The sequence below is a fragment of the Hemicordylus capensis genome, chromosome 13, assembly GCF_027244095.1.
Source record: "Hemicordylus capensis ecotype Gifberg chromosome 13, rHemCap1.1.pri, whole genome shotgun sequence".
NCBI lineage: Eukaryota > Metazoa > Chordata > Lepidosauria > Squamata > Cordylidae > Hemicordylus > Hemicordylus capensis.
Genome location: NC_069669.1, coordinates 16,005,835 through 16,022,029, shown reverse-complemented (window position 1 = coordinate 16,022,029; position 16,195 = coordinate 16,005,835). Strand labels below are relative to the sequence as shown.

Here is a 16,195-nt window from a genome sequence, read left to right as displayed (position 1 = left end):
AAATGTAAGTGCTATTGCTATTGCTACTCAATAGTCCACGTCCACGAGCCAAGCCCACACATTTTGGTCATTGGTACTGGTAGTTTTTGTGTTCTTAAAACACCATTGCAAGCCTGTCGGTCAGGACAATAAAAGCATGAGAACACACGGAACACGGAGTGTTGCAAGGCAATCATCTCTTTTCCAGCTGAATTTGTGCTGTCGGTGACGACTCTTGGCGACCACAGAGCCCTGTGGTTGTCTTTTGGAGAATCCAGGAGGGGTTGACTATTGCCTCCTCCCGCACAGTATGAAATGATGCCTTTCAGCATCTTCCTATACCGCTGCTGCCCGATACGGGAAACATACCAGTGGGGATTCGAACCAGCAACCATTAGGGGTGTAGGCCATGTCAAAAATCGCAACGAGCATTCTTCCCACCAGATAGTATCAACTGCTCCAGCCGGGTCATGTACTATAATCAGAATCTGTGCCAGTTAAGATCTCACTCAGAACCACAGATAAAGCTGGGCTCTGGGCAACATCGTTTGGCTTCAGGAGCCCACAATCCTCATTCCCATCTGTGCATGAGGGTCTGCTTCCCGCTAGGATAAAAATTAAAAATTAAAAAAATTCAAGTATGGCTGTAACAGGTTCTTGCTCCAGAGAACTGAAGCTCACTTCAACCCTTGGGTTCAGATCTTGGCTTCTTTGCAGCAAGGGGAAACAGTGTTGTCTCTTAATTTTTTTCATCTGTGTGCAGAATGCGTTTTGTTCTGGTATCAAGGCAGAGGTATGTGCATGTGCATTCAGAGTGGGGCCTTCCTGATTTGACCTGGAATCTAAAATTAGCTGAGCGGACATCACAAAACGTGTGAGCGCATGCACACGCCTTAAAGAGAACACCGAGGGGGGAATTGCCCGATTTAAAAAAATATAGCCAGTTCTGTGCTGTTGTCCATTCTGGATTTAAAAGAGGAGGTCTTCTTACTTTTGTATTTTTTGAGGATTTTGGAAGCAACTGTGATTTGTGGATCCCAGACGGTAATAATTATTTATGCAGTGTTAAAAACAAGCGAAGCACTTTACAGGAGACAAAAAGTGCGGGAGAGAGGAGCCCTGCCTGCAGGCTGGCAGTCCAGAATCATTTGTCAAATCCTTGTCAGATTGCTTTAACCTTTAAAAGTTAAATGCTTGGTTTCCTACACAGTGTTGTTGGGATGATTTTTGCTGCTTGCTTTGTCTATGAAACGTACATCTACTGAGGAACATCAATATCTATAACAGGAATATCTATGAAGCTATCTAGGGACTGAGAGAAGGAAGCTGACGGGGATGGGGGAAGTTTTGCCCTTGGGTCGGTGTCGACTCGTAGCGACCACAGAGCCCTGTGTTTGTCTTTGGAATACAGGATAAATAAATACAGGAGTGGTTTACCATTGCCTCCTCCCGCGCAGTATGAGATGATGCCTTTCAGTATCTTCCTATATCAAAGCTGCCCAATAGAGGTGCTTCCCATAGTCTGGGAAACATACCAGGAGAGGAGAGCTGGTCTTGTGGTAGCAAGCATGACTTGTCCCCTTAGCTAAGCAGGGTCCGCCCTGGTTGCATATGAAAGGGAGACTAGAAGTGTGAGCACTATGAGATCTTCCCCTCAGGGGATGGAGCCACTCTGGGAAGAGCATCTAGGTTCCAAGTTCCCTCCCTGGCAGCATCTCCAAGAGAGGGCTGAGAGAGATTCCTGCCTGCCACCTTGGAGAAGCTGCTGCCAGTCTGCGAAGACAATACTGAGCTAGATAGACCAATGGTCTGACTCAGTATATGGCAGCTTCCTATGTTCCTATGCTTCCTATACTAGTGGGGATTCGAACCAGCAATCTCTTGCTTGCTAGGCAAGTCATTTCCCCGCCCGGCCATTAGGTGGCTTGTATGTCTCTTTCCTGCTGCCTATTATATACAAATCCATGTATATTTACAATGCTACATGCAGTAGATATTCCAGGAGTGCTCAGCCTTGTGTTCCCGGATGGTGTTAGACCACAACTCCCATCTCCCCTTGCCAAATGCTGGACTACAGCTCCCATCCTCCACTGCCACAATGGCCTTTGGCCCACAATATTTGTAGACCCAAGGCTGAGAACCCCTAAGAAGTAGTCCTAGCGTCCATGGAGACTGGACCTCAAGGCTTCGGACGTTGCATCTTGTGTGTTCCTGCTCTGGAAATGCCTCTTGTTTAACTGGATTTCTTCTCTCTTTCAGGCCCTGCTGTTGTTGGGTGGCATTGCTCTCTCCTGCCTTGCTTTGGATCTCCTCTTCCTCCTGTTCTACTCTTTCTGGCTGTGTTGCCGCCAACGCAAAAGTGAAGAGCATCTGAATGCAGACTGCTGCTGTACAGCCTGGTGTGTCATCATTGCAACGCTAGTCTGCAGGTGAGCCTGACCCCCGGATCCCATCCCAAACAACGGACGAAGTTTCCTACTCACCCACTGCCGCCGCCTTATCCGTTTATTTGCTCAAAATGTGTAGCTGTTCAAACCTACCCTTTATTTGTCTCCATTTTAAATCGCATTCTCTTTAAACTTCCCAGTAAGTGTAAATAACCATCTGGTCTTTCCCTAATCCAGGTGCGTGATGCTGATTAAGTCAGTGTAGATTTGCGGTGAACCCATTTATGGAGCTATTTTTACATTGGATTTGGGTCTACCTGTAGAGTTTTAAGCACTCCTAGGAGGACAGAATGGAATTGTGGGAGGCAAGGTCATCTTTTGAGTTGGAAAATAATCCACAAGCCAGGCCAAATGCTCATAGTGATCTTTAGCAATGTCTACCACCCTTGAGAGAGAAAATAAGAGATAGCATTATTACATGCTAATATTGGTGCACTTACAGCTTTCTGTGTGAGTTATCAGCCCTTCTTTATACCTCCCCGCAAACGCTGAAGGTAATATTGCCGCTATTTTTGCCCAGAGGGAAGTGTCAGGGTTAGGGTAACAACAAACCAGTTGTTATACTCTCTCCATGCAGTAATCTTTGGAGGACATGCCTGCCCGTTTCCGTTTCCATTTCTCTGACAACATTGATAACATTTCATCGTAGTTATTGTGTGTTTTTTCAAAGCACTTTTACAAGCGTTCAAAACACCCCTGCAGATTTGGCTACTGCAGGCCCGAAGGTCAGGACAATAAAGGCGTGAGAAGACGCGGAAGGTGTCCTCATGAGCAGCCACGCCCAGGTTTAAGCAGCCGATCCTGGGCTTGGCTGCCCGCAAGAACTGCCAGGATCCGTGAAAGATCCCGGCGGCGCTAAACTCAGCACCGCAGCCCGGCTGTTAGCTGAGGTTCAGGGCGGCTCCTGGGATCGTGTGTCAGCGTGAGCTGCTTGCAGAGACGGGTGCCTAGGGCACACGCTCCTTGGGGAAATCCCCACCGCCCGTGCAGCAATGCATTGTGGGATTCTTGGGGGCCAGGACGAGTCCCGGCCTCACAATGATCTGTGATGCACAGAGCATCAGAGATAGTGTGGGAGCGCACTCTGCAATCCCACCCGGTTAGCAATGATCGTCTGTTGGGGAGGCACGGTTTTAGAAGCCTTCTGCCCACCAACCTGGCAGATCGTGTAAATGGCCCCACTGAATGCTGAAAGTCATAGGAACATAGGAAGCTGCCATATACTGAGTCAGACCTTTGGTCCATCTAGCTCAGTATCGTCTACACAGACTGGCAGCGGCTCCTCCAAGGTTGCAGGCAGGAATCTCTCTCAGCCCTCTCTTGGAGATTCTGCCAGGGAGGGAACTCGGAACCTTCTGCTCTTCCCAGAGCAGCTCCATCCCCTGAAGGGAATATCTTCCAGGGCTCACACTTCTAGACTCCCTTTCATATGCAACCAGGGTGGACCCTGCTTAGCTAAGGGGACAAGTTGTGCCTGCTACAACAAGACCAGCTCTCATCTAAAACAGCAGAGCCTATATTTTGCAATGATATCTATAATAATAACCACAGTATTGATAATTAAATTCAGCCATCCCAGGTCCTTGGGAAGGACTCGATGTCTGGATAAAACAAACCAGTCAATAACACCTGTCTGACTGTGTAAACAAGAAACAACAACACACAATAAGAACATAAGAAGAGCCCTGCTGGATCAGGCCCAAGGCCCAGGGGTCAGACCCTTGGTCCATCTAGCTCAGGACTGTCTACCCAGACTGGCAGTGGCTTCTCCTAGGTTGCAGGCAGGAATCTCTCTCAGCCCTATCTTGGAGATGCCACCAGGGAGGGAACTTGGAACCTTCTGCTCTTCCCTGAGTGGCTCCATCCCCTGAGGGGAATCTCTTCCAGTGCTCACATGTGGTCTCTATCATCTTTCTTCCATCTCTAGGGGTGCAGCCCTTGTCAAAAATCACCACAAGCATTTGCCCCCCCGAGATGGCACCAACCACTCCAGCTGGCTCATGTGCTGAAATTAGGCTTCCTCCGTTTTAGTTTCCATTCATACATTTTTGTGCAGTGGCTGGGAGCATCTACATCTGCTCGCTTGATTAAGCTGTATTGCAGCACCGTGATGTTGCCAGCATGATACAGAATGACGCCATCCTCTTTAAGCAGGGATGGAAAACTATAGACATTACCCAGGGTAGTTTGGGAGCAGTTGCGCTACTGCTGATGACATGCAAACTGGGACCAAGTGAATACCCCAAGGGAAAAGTATTCCAGGCACACACAACTAATTATTCCCTCTATGTAGAGATGCTGTAATTGGCCTCAAGTTCATGGGATAGGGCAGCCTGTGAATTTAAATTGCAAAGAGGAAACAACAGGGATTTGGGGCGGGGGACACTTTCGGCATGTGTTAAACAGGAAGGTTTTCTTATCAGGCACTCAGAAGGTAATTTGTAAGCATATGAAAATGGAAATGCCATTTTGATTCCATTCCAACTTCTAGACAGGGGTGGGCAAACTTGGCCCTCCAAATATTTTAATTTAATTTAATTTTAATTTATTTTCATTTTATTGATTGTATGTATGTATGTATGTGTTTATTTCGGCCCAAGGCCAGAAATAAATAAATAAATAAATATATATATATATATATATATATACACATACACATACACATATACATATATATACACAAACACACACACACACACACACACACATTTGTAACCCGCCCCAAACTTTCGTCTCTGGGCGGTTAACAATATTATAAAACAAGTTAAAATATATACAAGAACTTAAAACTATTTAACAGTTTAAAAATCATCCACGAATTAAAACCTTAATTGTTTTTTCTTCTTCAAATATTGTTGAACTAGAACTCCTATCATTCCCAGCCACAATTTATTGTGGCTGGTAATGATGGTTGTTTGTTTGTTTGTTTTTGACATATTTCTATACTGCCTAACGTGCATCCCTGGGTTAAAGGGATAAAAGTTAAAAAACAACAAATATAAAATAAGATAAAATGATTAAAACAGTTTTTATAATAGAAAACCAATTAAAATTAATTAAAAGCCTGAGAAAACAGGCACATCTTAAGGGTTGTTTTTTTTTTTTTTTTTTAAATACAGCCAGAGATGGAGAAACTCTTATTTCAGTAGGGGAATCAGTTCTGACCAGTGTTCCCTCTAAGGTGCACATGCTCGCATGTTTATTTCATGTGCAAATTTTATTTTATTTTTTCCATTTTCTGGCTTTCTGCGGGGCTCGCACTGGCGGGTAGTCCAAGCTCCTTTCTGTCCTGTTGTGACTGTCCTGAGAGAATATTCTGCAAGCCAAGAATCTTTCTGTTCTTTTTGTTCAAATCTTCCTTTCCCCTCCTCTTGCCACTGAGTTCCATTAGCTCTGCCCACCAGGTTGTCTGTTAAGTGTCCCCTTAATCCACAAACATTCCGCTCCACTGAGTTACATAGGAGCAATTTTGCCCTTTCCTTTACCCACTTAGATCCTCCCCCGCTTTAGATTTTTGGGAAAATTTGCCCATTACCCTGAGTCTTCCGGTACCTCCATTCACCTACAGGTGCTCCAGTTACATGCCCATATGGATAACATTTCCAGCTCTTTCGGAAATAGACACACATCACCTTTCTTGGAGCCCTTTTCTGAGCCTGTATTGAGACGGGCAGAAGTGCTACTCTGCAAACAGAGACACTTGAGATGGATTTGCTTTCAGAGGAGCTCTTGCACAACACAAGAGGGGCGACCTCTGTGTGTCCACAGAACAATTTTTGATGCCTCTGTGGATTGTAAATGGCATTTGTTAAAAGGCTGAACAGCAGCATCCAAAGAACAAACCTCAACCAGCTGTCTTGCTGGCCATTTCTGATCTCGGCACCTTTAGCTGTGAGAAGCACCCCGTCTCCTGCAAGTCTTTCATCCAGCATGAGATATTTCACTTTTGAAGGACAAAGTAAATGCTGACTCCACTGTGAATGCAGAACTGGCATCTTAAGGATGTTGTAGACCTGGAAAAGGTGCAGAGGAGGGCAACCAAGATGATCAGGGGCCTGGAGCACCTTCCTTATGAGGCTAGGCTACATCATCTGGGGCTTTTTAATTTGGAAGGCTACCGGGGTGGAGGCATGATCAAGGTCTGTAAATGTATTCACGGTGTAGAGAGAGAGACTTTTCTCCCTCTTGACTAGAACCAGGGGTCTTCCCATGAAACTGAAGGCTGGGAAATTAAGGTCCGACAAAAGGAAGTACTTTTGGACTCCGTAATTTGCTCAGATGTGTTGCCTTTTTGTTGATTCACTTGCCGTCCCATTGAACTGCTCCAAGGTGCCGTCCATTTCTTCCCCATCAGTCTCGCAACACCAGGCACCTTGATTTTCCGAGCAAGCAGATCCACCCTAACACTTCTTTGATGCTCTGCTAGTCCTTTTTTGCTCTATGTAATGGGCATCTCTCCTATCTTGACTGGTCTGAAAGCACCGAGTTCTCTCTAAACTGCCTATCAAGCTCGCTTGACCTTCTGCAGTTCTCATATAACAGAGAAGGGAGACAATAGATCCAGGGTGGCTGTTGTTGGTCTTAGACTTGCATCATCCCCAGTCACAGGGGATGATGGGAGCTGTAGTCCAAACAGCTGGAGAGCCTCCAGTTGATTGAGGAGGCTGTCGAGTAACAGAGTTTAGCTAGTCGTCTTCTCTCTCTGAAATTGGGACTCCTCATCTATTTATTATTTTATTTAACATATTTTTATACCATCCCAAACCTACGTCTCCCGTAAGTATGGGACCCCTGTTTACGTCTACCCCTGTTTCCTGACCCTTGTTTCTCTGGGGAGCTGCTACGGATCCCAGGTTTTGTACTTTGAATGCTTGTGCACCCAGAGCGTAACGTGAGGACATGCCTTCTTTATTGTGACTAAGGTTTGTTGTTTTTCCTGCTTGCCTCAGATTTTGAGAGGAATTCCAGAGGGGTTGTATTGTTTGATGGTCATGCCCATGGTGCTCATCCAGAATTTCTCAAATGCAGCCACCAGGGAGTTGTGACGCGGCCACAGAGGCACTAACTTGCTCAGTTGACTTGTACGGAATCCATCTCTGCTACGGACAGACCTGCAAGACGCCAGCCATGCTGATTGGGCTTATCTGTGGTTCTTGCTAAATACCGCTTTGAGAACCAACACTCTAGTCCAAATGCTGCATTTGTGAGCGCTCTGTGTCTACACTGACTGGCAGCAGCTCTTCCCTGTTTCGGGCAGGAACCTCAGTCAAACATTAAAACCATAAAACGCCAAGAACCAATGAAAAAGAAACAAATGCAAGGAAGCTGAGAAACCTAGAGCCTCTAGGACAGGGTTTCTCAACGTGTGGGTCCCCAGATGTTATTGGACTTCAACTCCCATAATCCCCAGCCCCTGTGGCCTTTGGTTGGGAATTATGGGAGCTGAAGTCCAGTTACATCTGGGAACCCACAAGTTGAGAATCCCTGCTCTAGGAGGTAAAATGCCTGAGGAAAAAAGTCTGGGGGCAACAACAGAGAAGGCCCTGTCCTGTGTGCACCACTGTCTAGCCCAGGGATTCTCAACGTTGGGTCCCCAGATGTTGTTGGACTTCAACTCCCATAATCCCCAGCCCCTGTGGCCTTTGGTTGGGAATTATGGGAGCTGAAGTCCAGTTACATCTGGGAACCCACAAGTTGAGAATCCCTGCTCTAGGAGGTAAAATGCCTGAGGAAAAAAGTCTGGGGGCAACAACAGAGAAGGCCCTGTCCTGTGTGCACCACTGTCTAGCCCAGGGATTCTCAACGTTGGGTCCCCAGATGTTGTTGGACTTCAACTCCCATAATCCCCAGCCCCAGTGGCCTTTGGTTGGGGATTATGGGAGTTGAAGTCCAATAACATCTGGAGACCCAACGCTGAGAATCCCTGGTATAGCCTCTCTCAGTGTCGGCACACGGAGCAAAGGCCCCACTTGACGATCTTGTTGGGTGGGCAGAAACCTTTGGGAGCAGGCGGTGCTTCAGGTCTCCAGGGCCCAAGCCATTAAGGGCTTTAAAGGCAATAACTAGCACCCGAGAAACTGTTCCCTGCTCTCCCAGGCTCATGCTAGAACACCACAGGTGGACAGAATTAAAAGGCAAAGTACAATTAGTAGTCCAGGGACTAGTAATAGGAAAGTCCTCTTCCCCCCGCAGAGCACAAGGAAGTGGATTCCTGAATGCATCAGTGTGTTGCTTGGTGAGCAAGGCTGCTTGCAAAGGCACGTTGTTGTCACCATCCTTGCAGACCCCAAATGTTCCCCCGCGATACTGCCGCTCTCCAACCTCTGTGCCTCAGGCTACTAGCCAGAGGTCCTTTGGCTCTTGCCCTTCGGCTCACGCCTCTGGCAAGGTGCCTCCCTTAAGTAGTGTTGCCTGCAGGGCCGAGGGGGTGGAATGAACTCACTGCCGCTTCCAGGTGTCGACAAACCCAAGTAACACACCAGCCCTTACTGGTGTGTTACTTAACATCCTACTGGGCTCACGTGGCTACCCATCCAAACGCAAACCAAGGCTTAGCAAAGGAAACAATTAGGAACATAGGAAGCTGCCATATACTGAGGCAGACCATTGGTCTATCTAGCTCAGTATTGTCTTCACAGACTGGCAGCGGCTTCTCCAAGGTTGCAGGCAGGAGTCTCTCTCAGCCCTATTTTGGAGAAGCCGGGGAGGGTACTTGGGACCTAGATGCTCTTCCCAGAGCGGCTCCATCCTCTGAGGGGACTATCTTACCATGCTCACACATGTAGTCTCCCATTCATATGCAACCAGGGTGGACCCTGCTTAGCAAAGGGGACAAGTCATGCTTGCTACCACAAGACCAGCTCTCCACAATTCATGCTCGCTGCCAAAAGGCCAGCTGTCCTTTCCCTGCAGAACCCTGGGGTGACTGTTCTGTTGGGAAACTGGGGAACCGTCTTGGTATTCAGGCACCAATCCGGGGAGCGAGAGGACAGGAACTGGGGGCCATGGGAATGGGGAGTAAGACAGATGGAATCTGTGCACTGTCGAGTTGGGAGACAGCTAGGACCCTCCTGCATCTCTGGCAGACAGAATGTGCAAACAGCTGTTGAAATATGACTTCCACAGCTCTCCCCGAAATAGCACTTTCCTGATGTTGAAGAATAAGGTGGTAATTAGATGGGCAAATTAACTCATCCTCAGGAGTATTGTTAAGGGTGGGTTTTGTGTTTTTATTTAAAGGGCTCGGCTGGTAAAATTCCTGTAATTAAAGATACCTTGCTGTCACTGGAGCATCAGCTTGTAAAGCCGAGACTTGTATGGCTGGTGGGTCTCCTCTGGGATTAGGGAGAGGGGCTGCAGTGAAGGCCCACCTTTATCAATTAACGGCGGTATTTTTCATTTATGAAACGTTCTCATTGGGTACAATTGTCTCTTCAGTTGTGGCATTTATCTCCCGTCTGGCCCATTATTTCACCTCCAAGTGACCACATCCTATTAATATTGCTAACCAAAAACCACATGGGTGAAGGTGTTTGTTTTTTTAAAGGGCCAGTTGCAATCAGTGAGGATGGTCCTCTTTTTGCCTGACATAGGCAGGCATGCCTCTCAATGCCAGTTGCAGGGGAGCAGGAGCAGGAGAGAGGGCATGCCCTCACCTCTTGCCTGTGGGCTTCTCAGAGGCATCTGGTGGGCCACTGTGGGAAACAGGACCTTGTAGGGCTTGGGCCTGATCCAGCAGGGCTGTTCTTATGTTCCTACCTTCCCTTGAAATGTGAAGCTGAGAGGGAAGGTGTTCTCAGTTTGGCTGGGGCGAAACAGGGCTGTCCAGCACCCACATTAAGAAAGTGGTGGTGTGCCCTTGTACGTCCTTTCTACATGCTTTCAGCGGGTTCCCTGCAAGCAGACAGTCACTGAGGCCATCCACACGACCAGCCCTACGGGGTAGGAGAATGCTACCCCAGGTAGGGCTGGTCGTGTGCAGCACTGGGATCGCTCCCCATCCTGGCGCCCCGCCCCCAGGTAGCCCTGCTTTTAAACCCGAGCTATAACTGAGGTAGGAGGATTGTGGGGTATCTGACAGCTCGGCTCTCTTGCCCCTGCCTGCCACTCATCTGGACATGCGGACAGGGGAGCCCTCTTTGGGCTCCGCTCGTGTGAGAGGAGGCAGGCCTTCTCCTCCGGCATCCGCGACTTTGGTCGTGAGAACGGCCTCGTGATCTTAAGCCAGTGCTCGTGTGAGTAGAATATTTCCCTTTTTAATGGGTGGGTGTTTTGCACCGTACTGGGCACAGAACCCGGCGCTGAGGGAAGCAAAAGGGGGAAACCGCATTATTCCTCCTCAGTAGCCGCCAAGTTCACTCCCTTGTGCCGTCCGTCGGGATGATAATTGCCCAGCTGCAGCCCTTCCTGTGGAGAACTTCGGAGGAGGAGGAGGAGCAGGCTGGCTTTTCAAGCTGCAGCTGCCTATCGAGACTGACGTGTGCTCGTCTGTCACGTTTTCTCTCTCCGCAGTGCTGGCATCGCCGTTGGCTTCTACGGAAACGGGGAGACCAGCGATGGCATTCACCGGCTGACCTACTCCCTGCGGCACGCCAACCGCACGGTTGCGGGGGTCCAGGACCGGGTGAGTGGAGGCAGGCTGGACGCGGAGATGATGACGCCATCCTGTCCTCGGGTCCTCTCCCCCCCTGGATATCTGCCTCTCTCTTCCTCTCCACCTCACAACCCATCCTTGACAGCTTCCATTAACTGAGGATGATGCATTTCTATTCCCTCTACTTTTCTAAAAATATCTAAGCAAGTGAAATAAAGGAATGTTATGCCACGATTATGTATGCTTCATGCTGCTGCATGTTAATGGTTTCCCTTCTGAGTGCTGCTGATCTCTCTCTCTCTCTCCCCCTCCCTCCCCCCGCCCCGCTAAACTTAGGCCTCCCAGCTTTTTTTCCTTTTTAACTACAACTCCCATAATCCCCAGCCACAGAAAGCAGTAGCCAGGAATTATGGGACTTGTAGGCCAACATCTGCAGAAGGGCTAAAGTTGAGCAGCCCTGCTCTCTCTCTCTACACACACACACACACACACACACACACCCTCTCTTGTGCCATATCAGTAGGCAACAACACTTGGATTATGGGAGCTGTAGTCAACAACAGTGTCAACAAAGATCTATGGCCATCACCACCACCTTTGGTCACTGCAGCTGGGGATTATGGGAGTTGTAGGCAACCACATCTGGGGATCCCTGTTACAGGGGGAACCCTGCTCACTAGTACCCGTAATAAATTTACAGCTGCACCATTTGATCATGAACACAGGAAACTGCCTTATACTTTTGTCAGACCAATGATCTATTCAGCCCAGTGGTATCTCTTTGGACTCCTGATGGCGGTGTGAAGGTCTCAAGGAGAGACGTTTCCCTGTCTTGCCACCTGCAGTCCTTTCACTGGAGATACCAGGGCATTGGACCATGCAAAGACAGCCCGCTGTAGTCCAAGGCTCAGTGTAGGTAGCCAACTTTAAGGGCGGGAAGATCCTTGCTTCTGAAGAGATCTCAGTGGAGTTCTTGCAGCTGACATCCAGAGCCATGAACGGCCAATCGAGCAAGCAGCTTTGCCTGAGTGCAAGATACTAACTTAGAAAAAGCCAGGGATTTCCATAATTGTATAGTGATTGCACTCTTGTGCAAATGTCCCCACTAAAACAAATGAGGTGCACTGCAGTTGCACAACGCTGAGTCTACAAGCTCCAGACTTCGCATTACCAGCCAGCACAACAGCTTTGCTTTTGCGCAACATCCTTTTGCCACGTGGTTCATTGCTCTGGGTGTCAGCCAGTATCTCTCAATGCCCGCTTCACAATTAGCAGAATATTTGTTTTGCACCAGTGGACTCAGAATGCATGCCTGGTTAATTTCTCAGTGGATCCGGCCACAGAAAAGTAATCTTATGACCTATGCCCGTGTTGGAGTGAGTTGGAGCCTAGGATGGATCTGAGGAAGGTTTAGCTTCATCAATCCGGAGTGTGTCTACCAAAAACACCTCTGTCAAGAGCTACTGAACTGGAGAAATCTCAAATTGTGGCTCTTCTGACCTGATGTACAGCCTGCTTTTGGTCCCCATAGTGGTCTGTAGTAGACCCAGTTCAAGCTTTACCACCCCTGGCCCTGGACATGATGCAGTAACAAAACAACACCACAAATATTTATATACCGCTTTTCAACAAAAGCTTCCAAAGTGGTTTATAGAGAGAAATAATGAATGAACGAATGAATGAATGAATGAATGAGATGGCTCCCTGTCCCCAAAGGACTCACAATCTAAAAAGAACCATAAAATAGACACCAGCAACAGTCACTAGAGGTACTGTGCAGTTCCTTGCCACAGCAGGAAGGGGAAGAGAATGGATTCCTCCTGGGGCCCACCTCATCCTTTTCAGTCACGCTGCCCTCACCCCCTGAGCAAAGCTGAATTGGGTACCTTTCACTTGAGTGGGTTTCCAGAAATTAGGGCTTCTCAACCTGTGGCGCTCCAGATGTTGCTGAACTACAACTCCCATCATCCCCAGCTACAATTCATTCTGCAGTCGCCACCAGCTCGCCTTCTCCATTGCTGCCCTGAGGCTTTGGAAGGCGCTCCAGCAAAAGGCAGTTACGACACCCTTGTTCACATAGGCCTTTAATTGACCTCGGACATTAACATTGTTTTAAATTGTTTTAGTGTTTTGATTTTGTTTTAATTTGCGCTGTTTCACTGTAAACCACCCAGAGACCCGGGTTTGGGGCAGTATATAAATATCATTATATCGGCAACATCTGGAGTACCACGGGTTGAGTACCACAGGCATAAAGGAATAGCTGGTCCTTCCCATGAAGCTGCATGTGGTGGGATGAAGGTAGCATCCTAGAGGAGGAGGAGGAGGAGGAGAGACAAGTTTAAGTTGCTTTTTAAAAAGTTTGATAAGTTCATTGTTGTAACCACTGGTCATAATAATGATAATAATTATTATTATTAATACAACATTATTTATTTATCATTATTGGAGAAGGGCCAAAACACAACCTAGCATACAATGCAATTCAGCAAATAATGATAGAGAATTAGTTCGGCTGAGACCAGCACTGCAGTCTGGGACAAAGCACAACAGGTGTAAATTTCTTTCTAAGTTTAAAGGGAAGCAAGGCGAACGTGGCAACTTGGCAGCTAACATTTGGGATTGCTCATTTTAAGAAGGCCAATCAGACATTCCATATCCGAGCCCTTGAATTTATCTGTGATCTTTCTCAATGGTTTCCCCCCAATCACGTTGGAGAAGGGACAGTAAAAGACATCGTTTATAGGGCAAAGGCGCTGTTCCCTTTGAGATATGCCATGGGCATGGAAGAGAGGCAAAGCAAGCCGCGCTTCCTGCTTTGCTAATCCTAATATCTTACAACTGGATGGGAGAGATGACTAGCTTGCATGCATTGCTGGGTGTGCGTGAGAGAGGCGGGTATTGGGGCAAGCAAGCCCCTCGCACCGCAGCTGGTTGACAGCCTCAGAGCATCTTTGTCAGTGTCCACTGGGGGAAAACCTCAAACATTTCCAAATCTTAAGGTGCTCACACATGTAGTCTCCCATTCATATGCAACCCGAGTGGACCCTGCTTAGCTAAGGAGACAAGTCATGCTTGCTACTCCAAGACCAGCTCTCCTCCCGAGCCCAGTGATGGGTTGTAGTCAACAAATCCCCGGTACAGGGAGCACTGAAGGGGATCTTGTTATTAAATGTCAGCTGTCTTTCATCCACAGGTGCTCGACACTGCATTTGCTCTGAACCAGACAGCAGAGCCCAACCTGGTGGTCCTTGCAGAGATGTTCTCCAAGCAGACGGATTACCTGCATGTCGTCCAAAAGCTCCAGGGACTCTTGGATGAGCTGGTGAGGCAGACAACCGAGATTCCTTTCTGGAAGAATGAAGAGGTGTCTCTGGAGGAGCTAGCCCTTCGTATAGACCTGTATGACTGGTACAGGTGAGCGGGGCGTAGTCTGGTGTCGTTCTGCTGCTTGTGATGGGGCTTGTTTGGTTTGGAATGTGTGCAGTGTCAGACTTTTGCTTCCTGCTCAACCCAGTGGTATAATTTAGAGAGCTAGAGCCACCACCACCCCCAGCAGAAAAACATTTGAGCATGGGCCAGTATTGTTAGCTCGGAGCTTAATTACCATAATTATTTGTTTCTTGACTCAAGCCAAAATAGCAATTAAACCTTTCCACCAGTGCTGTTCATTTCCCCAAATCCTGTACATTTTTATACTCTGTCTCGGAACTGTACTGGCACCTCTCACACAACCTTGCCCGTTTCTTCTGTCGACTGTAATTGTCTCTCTTGACCGTCGTTGCTTTCGGTTTTGCACAGGTGGCTGGGATACCTGGGCCTCCTCCTGTTCCATGTCCTGATCTGTTTGCTGGTTCTGTTTGGACTTATCAGAAACTCAAAGGCCATTCTTATGGGGTAAGTGCTGAACAGAGCTCAGAAGATCTCAATGTAAGCTAGTTTTTCAGGTCTCTGCTATGCATACCTTACATATACTACTGGGTGGTATTTACTCTGCGAGAGCACAGTGTTTGCCACTGTCAAACTGTCTAGAGCAGGGGTTCCCAACCAGTGGAACTCCAGATGTTGCTGAATTACAACCCCCATCACCCCCGTGGCTGAGGATAGTGGGAGTTGCAGTTCAGCAACATCTGGAGTTCCACTGGTTGAGAACCCCTGCTCCAGAGTTTCCCTGATAAGGGATTGGCCGACATGACGGGAAGCCCTGTGTCGATATCGGGGACCCACCAGGGCTTCTGCACAACTGGAAAGGCAGTTCTGATGGTGTCATGAAACAGGGATCTTCTGAACAGCTTACAGCTGCATCCGGGAAGTTGTTTCGCACTCCTTTCTGGGCTGCCTGTCGTTATCTGCAGTGATCACACTCATTCTTTTCATCTGTGTGCGGAATGAGTTTTGTTCTGGGCGGTAGTATCTGGGAAGTGTGTGCGCATGGCACTCAGAGTAGGGCCTTCCTGATTCAACCTGAGCGGGATCTAAAGTGAACTGAGGACATCCAAAAACGCGTGAACATGAGCACACCTTAGAGGCAACCGTGGTTATCTGTCATATTTGTATACTGCCTGACGTGTGTATCCCAAGGCAGTGTCCATGATTCAAAATACAAGAAGAGTAAGAACAGAATTTAAAAAAACCAGTTAAAACAATTTTACAGAATAAAAACAATTGAGCAGGTTTAAATTAATTTTTGACTCAAAGCCTGAGTAAACTTGAGGGCCTGTTTGAAAGCAGCTGGAGATGGAGAAGCTCTTATTTTGAAAGGGAGTATATTTCAGACCCCTGGGGCAGCCACAGAGAAGGCCCAATCCCTACCAAACAAGTCAGCGGCCACCATAACCAGACCTCCCAGCAGTGTTCTCTCTGATTTTTTTTCATCTGAATGCAGAATGAGTTTTGTTTTGAGTAGAAGTATCAAGGCAATGTGTGCGCATGTGCAGTCAGAGTGGGGCCTTCCTGGTTCAACTTGAGCGGGATCATAAAATTAACTGAGCGGACATCCAAAAACGTGTGAGCACATGTGCACGCCTTAGAGGGAACACTGCTCCCCAGATGACCTTAATAGATGGCAGGGTACGTGTCAACGGAGGCGCTCTCTTAAGTACCAAGATTCATTGATGGAGACCTCATTGGCTGACACATTTGGAGTTTCTCCCAGTGTGTGTTCTCCCTTTTAACC

The 16,195-nt window shown here is 47.8% G+C and overlaps 1 protein-coding gene across 4 annotated transcripts in view; it reads left to right on the top strand.

Moving 5' to 3' along the window:
- The window catches only part of TTYH3 (tweety family member 3), a 118,978-nt gene that overhangs the window by 54,745 nt on the left and 48,038 nt on the right, over positions 1-16,195 (top strand). For all 4 annotated transcript variants that reach the window (XM_053275750.1, XM_053275749.1, XM_053275747.1 and 1 more), the window contains exons 2-5: positions 2,239-2,408; positions 10,938-11,049; positions 14,216-14,436; positions 14,821-14,916. In XM_053275750.1, the coding sequence (XP_053131725.1) occupies positions 2,239-2,408; positions 10,938-11,049; positions 14,216-14,436; positions 14,821-14,916 (599 nt within the window). The remainder of the gene's footprint in view (positions 1-2,238; positions 2,409-10,937; positions 11,050-14,215; positions 14,437-14,820; positions 14,917-16,195) is intronic.